Source organism: Colobus angolensis, unplaced genomic scaffold, assembly GCF_000951035.1.
Source record: "Colobus angolensis palliatus isolate OR3802 unplaced genomic scaffold, Cang.pa_1.0 Scaffold366, whole genome shotgun sequence".
NCBI classification, from domain to species: domain Eukaryota; kingdom Metazoa; phylum Chordata; class Mammalia; order Primates; family Cercopithecidae; genus Colobus; species Colobus angolensis.
In genome coordinates, this window is record NW_012116999.1 from 1,251,613 (window position 1) to 1,259,114 (window position 7,502).

A 7,502-nucleotide genomic window follows, 5' to 3' on the forward strand; every position below is an offset into this window, starting at 1 on the left:
ATCTTGGCTCACTGCAACCTCTGCCTCCTAAGTTAAAGTGATTCTCCTGCCTCAGCCTCCTGAGTAGCTGGGACTACAGGTGCCCGCCACCATGCCCAGCTCAATTTTGTATTTTTAGTACAGGCAGGGTTTCACCATGTTGGTCAGGCTGGTCTTGAACTCCTGACTTAGTGATCTGCCCGCCTCGGCCTCCCAAAGTGCTGGGATTACAGGCATGAGCTACCGCGCCCGGCCGCAACAAGGTCTTTATATGTTCTTTGTCTTTGGCTCCTAGGATTAAGACCCTACATGCCCAGATTATTGAGAAGGATGCCATGATCAAAGTACTCCAGCAGCGTTCCCGGAAGGAGCCGAGCAAGACAGAGCAGCTGTCATGCATGCGGCCAGCGAAGTCTCTGATGTCCATTTCCAATGCTGGATCAGGCTTGCTCTCCCACTCATCCACCCTGACTGGCACTCCCATCATGGAAGAAAAGCGAGATGACAAGAGCTGGAAGGGGAGCCTAGGTAATGACAGTAAATAAGGAAGATTATAGTCACGTGTTCAAAGAGAGCCATGAGACAAGCACCCATGCTTAAGGAAAAGGGATGATGGTCCAGGTTCTAGAGAGGGAGGTGTACCGGGGTTTTGGGTTTATATGCCTCCTGAGACCCTAGTTCCACATTCTGGAGCTCCTCCACACTTTGAAGTCTCCCAGTGAGAATACTGATTGAGCCCAAAGCCTAGAGGACAAGAATCTTGAGTTTCATTTGGGTGTGAAGGAAGATAACTCTGATTTCCTCTAAAATATTCTCACATTTGACCTTTGCCATGTGGCACCTTTATCTTTCTCCAAAACCCATGTGGCCTTTGTGTCATTTAGAATTTCAAAATTCCAGCATTTCTGTGTTCCTTCCTCCTCTATAATAGGAGAACCCAGAGTTTTAGTTACGCTAAATCGTTTGGGTAGCAGGTTTTGTTCCCACAGTGTTCTGAGATGAGAACAGAATGTACTTTTTCATTCCATTCCTGTCCATTCCCTCCCCTCTAATCAAAACCCCAGACATATTGTGAATACCACGGGCACATTTTTAGAGCCTGAGGAAGGAAGCTTATATGTGTTTTTATTTTAACCCTTTTTGTTGCTTTTAATTCCTTTCTTGGTCCTCTGATACTTATAATGTCTTTTGGTTAGAATAAGCATTTTGGAGACTATGGTCATGGTGGGAACCTTGGATCACACAATTATTACCACACTTAATCTGTATCAATAGACTTCTTCCCCAAATCCTTTCTTGCTCCCTGGTAATGTGTGGTAATGGTTTATAAGTGGAGCTGAGTAGGAACATTCTGACAGCTTGGTGGAACCCAATCACCATTGGAAAAATAAATCAAAACAGATACCCAGGTCACTTACAGGCTTAATATGTTGTGCCACGTGATGGATGAGGACCAGAAGGGATCTTCGAAGTCTGTAAGAAACTTTTAGCCATGGTTGGAGGAGCCTCACACACTGATTTCTGGGTTCCCTGGAGGCAAAAATAAATAATTTAGACACGTTCAAATTTCTTCTGAAATTTGAATGGGAGAACAGGTAATTAGATGTCTGGATTTGAATCACCTATTTCTTTCTAATGTCTGTTCCTCTTTCATTTGTAGGCATTCTCTTGGGTGGAGACTACCGTGCTGAATATGTCCCTTCCACACCCTCGCCTGTGCCCCCCTCGACTCCCCTGCTCTCGGCTCACTCCAAGACAGGCAGCCGAGACTGCAGTACCCAAACTGAACGTGGGACGGAATCGAACAAAACTGCAACTGTTGCTCCCATCTCTGTTCCTGCTCCAGTTGCTACTGCCGCCACTGCTGCCGCCATCACTGCCACTGCTGCCACTATCACCACCACCATGGTAGCTGCTGCTCCAGTTGCTGTTGCTGCTGCTCCAGCTGCTGCTGCTGCTGTTGCTGCTGCCCCATCTCCAGCCACCGCTGCTGCTATTGCTGCTGCTGTTTCTCCAGCTGCTGCTGGTCAGATTCCAGCTGCTGCCTCTGTTGCCTCAGCTGCTGCCGTTGCTCCTCCTCCTGCTGCTGCTGCTGTTCAGGTTGCTCCAGCTGCTCCGGCTCCGGTTCCAGCTCTGGCTCTGGTTCCAGTTCCGGCTTCAGCAGCGGCTCAGGCTTCTACTCCTGCTCAGACTCAGGCACCAACTTCAGCTCCGGCTGCGGCTCCAACTCCAGCTCCAACTCCAACTCCAGCTGTGGCTCAGGCTGAGGTTCCTGCAAGTCCAGCTACCGGTCCTGGACCACATCGTTTGTCAATACCAAGTTTGACCTGCAATCCAGACAAAGCAGGTAATTATTCCCTTTAGCAGGTAACTTTTGGTTTAGTTCTGCTCTCAAATACAGATTTATTTCTTGTTGCCTGATGTCTGGGCAGAGTTATCATTTGGACTGAGTTTTTCATGTTCTAAGGGAGAGAGAAGAGAGTCTGTAAATGACTTCTCATCCACCAAGATGGGAACAGGCATGAGTAGAGGCCATTATCTTAGCAGAAGTAAATGAGGGAGGTGACAAGTCTCACTTTGCCATTGGTTTCATGAGGGCTCTGATGGTGTGTAGTTCTAGAAATATGGGTTTTTTCTTCATCCCTAAGTGTTTTCTAACCCTTATTTCCATTTAGATGGGCCTGTGTTCCACTCCAATACTCTGGAAAGAAAAACGCCCATTCAGATCCTGGGACAAGAGCCTGATGCAGAGATGGTGGAATATCTCATCTAAACGGCCAAATCAAGAGCTGCAGATTCTCAGCAAAAATGCTTTTAATCATTTCCCCCTTTTATTGGTTCTTGTTTTGGGGGTGAGGACAAGGGTTGGGGGGAGGGGATGTTTTTTAACAGGACTTTTTGTTGGAACAATGTACTACTTGAGTAATACCATGTGAACCACCAGTCTATTCTGGTATGCTTAGGGAGTACCTCTAAAGACAGATTAATCAGAATGTGCTCTAAAGCTTATTGTTTGAATTTATACAAATACTGGGACTGTTAACGGGTGGGTATACATCAGTGCTTTCAATGTGCTTAAATTTGTTTAAAATTTCCATCTTCTAGATGATTTTTAATTGAAGAGCACAGTATGTGTGGAAGACAGTGTGTAACACGTAGTTTGGAAGTGGGAAGCTGGAGAGAATTGAGTGTGTGCTGTTTTGTATAGTTACTATCCTGTGCAGCAGCCGGAGAAAGCTCTCACCTCAGGCTTACAAAAGGGAATAGTTTCAGGAGCTACGTAAGCTGGAAAAAAGGTAGGGAGTTTTGGGGTGCAGAAGGGTGCTGGAGATAATTTTTTCTTCCAATTTCCCAGCTACCCCGCCCCAGGGAATTGTGTTTGTTTTCATTTCAGTGGTGCTTTGGAAACGGATTCTTTTGGTTCCCTCCTGGAGGTTCATACATTCATATATATGCTCTGGAATAATTTATGCATTTGGATAATTAATATATTGCTTTCAGATGCTGGGAGAGTACATTAACTGAGTGATGCACAACTTCCTCTCTCTCAGGGAGTTAGACCATCAGAGGCCTTGATGGAGAGTTGCGTGAGGTGCTATATGCAGACTTTCATGGTCTGTGTGTAGCCATGAACACAGCTTGCTTGCATTTATTAAGACCAATCAGCTTAGTGTTTATTTCTTCTACAGCACAGATTCACTGGCTGGGACTCCAGTCTCAAATTGCTAATCATTTGCAAAGTGAGGAAGGATCTTTGTTGACAGGTTGAATGCTTTGAATTTCTGGTGACTACTTTGAAATAACTTGTTTTGTGTGTCAAATTCTAAGCATATGTCTTAAAAGGCATTTTTGACTATCATCTCCAAGGGAATAACATGACAAACCCAAAGTACTATGCTGCAGTCGGGGGAGAGGTGGATTGCAGCAGTATCCTCAACTACCTCTTCTCACTGTCAGTGACTCCATCTTGGAATACCTTTGGGAAGCAGTGGGAAATGTGCATGTGGGTAGAGATCAAAGGAGGCAATGGTTCCAAGCCTTGCCATAGGACTGCCTCCAAGAACACAGAAGGATGCCAGTTGCCACAGGTCCCTGCCCTGTGTCACCTGTCTGCCCTTCATTAAGGTGACAAATCTGCAGATAGCATCATTAAGATCAGTTTTAAGGGGAATAGGGAGGGTGAGGGAAGGTGGGGGGGTGTTAGGTAAGGGTTGGTGGGGTAGAGGTTTTGGGATGTCTTAGTTAGAAACCAGATTAATAGAAGAGTAGGCCTGATATAATACATCATGAGCCATAGTGGTGGGAGAGAACTTTAGCAATATAGCCCTACCCCCTCATTTTAGTGATGAGGAATCTAAGAACTGGAGAGGTTCAGTGACTTTTTAAAAGTCACACAACACAGCTAACCATTATGCCAATCACCATGCTTATTTTGGGAAACTCTTATCTTTTTTTAATTCCATTTTACGAAAAGACATCTTCATGGTCCAGGGAATATGTATCTTGTAAAATGTCCCTGGCTGGAGTAGCTTGTCCTGTCTTGACAAACTACTGAATTTCTGTCTTGCATCTCCTTCAGTGCCTTTTAAAAGGTTTTCCCTTTTCTGATCTGCATTACGACATCGAGTCACATAAATGTCCCCCCTGAGAAACCAATCCCACTTCTTACTAGGAGATTGGGTGTCTTAGATAATCTTTTGGGGTTCCTCTGTGAGTATAGTAATGATATCTTTCCTAATTATCTTCCAAAGGAATTATTCTTTGTGTGTGTGTGTGTGTGTGTGTGTGTGTGTGTGTGTGTGTGTGTGTGTAGAGAGAGACATAAAGGAAGGGTTATGTGATTTTCAGCTAGTCCTTTCACATTTTCAATAATGAGGTAATCATGTTACATACATATTAGTCCTCAGTTATAAAGTGAATCTCAGATAGAAATTAAAACTGCAGTTGTGTTAAGACTCTTTCATACTACTCTTTAGTCATAAGGAGAAAAATAACCTCAAATAGTAGAAGCAGCAAGTAGCAAACTTCAGGAGAGCTACTTTCTATCCAAATAAATAATTTCAAAACACTTTTCACCTACTCCTTTCATGGTTATAACACATTGGCAGACTTTTTGCTGGCTCTGGGAACCATGATTTTAATCACATTCTGCAAGGTGACAAATGTCATACATTCCACATTGTGTGGTAGCCATCTCTTTAGACTCATGTGTTTGGGGGAAAGGAAGAAGTTCTTGGTTAAGTACTATTTTGAACTTTCCAGAACCTATCTGTCCTCTCATACCAGAGACAGTTCCTCTCTGCTCAGTTTCCAATCCCGGATAATTTGCTAAAATAACATTGTACATCTAAGAGAGGAAAGAAGAGTATGTCAGTATATTATGCAGAAGATAGATACAGCCTTTTCAGAAGATCTCCACTAGTTGTTGATCCAAAAATTCAACTTTATGGGAGAAATCTCAACCACCTTTTCACAGCTGTGTGGATGTAACATTTGGGGGCTCTTTCTGGACTCCTACCTATCTGTGCATTTTACTGGCACCTCAGGAAAGGAGGGTGACCAGGTTGTCTTAGCTTGTACTGCTTGGTGGTCTCTGAGGACCTTCTAAGTCAGTTGTACCCCAATGTTCCATGTATAGAAAAACTTCATTAGAACAAACTTTACTTGATATGAAACTCCTATTAACAGTCTTTTTTGAAATAAAAGTAGCTTGAGCTTTCTTTTAAAATCATGTATCTTGATTGTTGATTTAATGAAGGATTTCCTTTTAATGCTGCTTTTGAGCTTCAAGGTAATAGGACAGCAGGAACCTAAAATATCTGCCATCATCTGCCATAGGAAAGATACCCAACGACCTGTCATATTCTCTTTTTGTTGTTACACTGTTGAGTGGGTATAACAATTGGAAGATGAGCAAACTGATTGATTGTGCAAACTACTTTTTATGACAAGCCTAAACCCTCATAATGCGGCCGCTTAAAGTGTAGACATATGCACTAACTTTGATCAATTATATTCTCATATCTGTTAGCCACACAATCTCCTATTATCTCAATTGCTTATGTGCATATGGAGTATGTTACTTAAAACGTGTGCATTCTTACTGAAAATGTTTTCTAAGGAAGATATCAGCTGTGGGCTAATTGCCACCAATTTCAGCCTGCCACGATTCTTGGAAATGTATCTTCCAAGTGCCATCCATCATCAGTAGGACAAGTGTCGGGAGTTTGTTTATTTTTTTCCAGTAGCAACGATGGGTTACATGGAGCCATGAAACCTCCTTCTGGCCTCCCTTGTGATTAATGGCATGTGTTTGTAAAATGGATAGCTGGGGTTGGCAGATGGCTAGAGAAGAATCGCCTTTGGTTTAAAATGTATGTGGTCCCCTAATGATTGTGACCCCATTCTGTAATCAACTGAGCTAGTTCCAATAAAGTTAAGCAGGTTTAAATCCACTTTGTGCCTATCTTTTCACTGACAATAAAGTTAGCTATTTTAAAATGCAGTACCGTGTGGGAAATGCTTTGGTGTTTACCCGACAGAGGCTTTATTTGTGCTGTATCAGTGATTACTTTCAATTCAGTATGCAGTGAAATTGCCTTTCAAGGGCAGCATGCAGCAGAATTTGCATTTGCTTGAAGTATGGAATGTGATTATAGATTATAAAGTATTAAGACAACACCACAGGCCACATGCTCTAATCGGTCTCTTTATATACTCAGGCAGCATATATTAAAAGCTTTGCATCTTTTTATCTCCTGGTTTCTAGGGATAAAATGATGGCCACCCAAAGCAGAGAATTCATCCTTTGGTTAGCATTTTGGAAGGCCCCTTGATATTCCTTTTGTACCCTTGTTCTGATGCCAATTCATCAGTTTTGGTTGAGGGAGCTTGTTATTAAAAACAAATCAAAACCACAAACGAGTTGGCTCTTCACTGAAAATGTTAAGGCTGCCTTTACACTGTCCTTTCTGTGCCTCCTGTTTACCAATGAGTTCCAAACCTGACTGGTGAGGCAAGGATCCCCAAAGACTTTGAAATGACACGTTTTCACAGTGAAGTAGACTTGATGGGTGTTGCAATAGGGATAGGGTAGGGGGTCTAGAATTAATTCAAATGTAAATTTGATTTTTCTTAAAGTTGGACTTGATTCCCTCCATATTTATGATGAGTGCTTTGAAAACCATATGGATAAAAGCCTTCCCTCTTTTTCAGGACAAAGAAGATAAGGTATTAAGTTCACCAGACCTTCTTACAAAGCTTTGCAAAGCATTCTTTTCAGAAATGTATTGTGCCCATTTCTTAAGGAGCAGTCACTTGTTGGAAGAAAAAGCAAATGTTCCTTCAAAAATGTGTTAGATTGGCCAGGCGTGGTGGCTCACACCTGTAATCCTAGCACTTTGGGAGGCTGAGGCAGGTGGATCATGAAGTCAGGAGTTCAAGACTAGCCTGGCCAAGATGGTGAAACCCCATCTCTACTAAAACTACAAAAATTAGCCAGGTGTGGTGGCAGGCACCTGTAA

At 42.9% G+C, this 7,502-nt stretch overlaps 1 protein-coding gene across 1 annotated transcript in view; it reads left to right on the plus strand.

Annotated features, from left to right (window-relative positions):
- AMOT (angiomotin) overlaps positions 1-6,484 on the plus strand; it is a 67,060-nt gene extending 60,576 nt beyond the window's left edge. The window contains exons 12-15 of the mRNA XM_011953524.1: positions 275-507; positions 1,640-2,326; positions 2,655-4,764; positions 4,795-6,484. Coding sequence (XP_011808914.1) covers positions 275-507; positions 1,640-2,326; positions 2,655-2,752 — 1,018 coding nt within the window. The 3' untranslated portion in view covers positions 2,753-4,764; positions 4,795-6,484. The remainder of the gene's footprint in view (positions 1-274; positions 508-1,639; positions 2,327-2,654; positions 4,765-4,794) is intronic.
- The last annotated feature ends 1,018 nt before the right edge of the window (positions 6,485-7,502 follow it).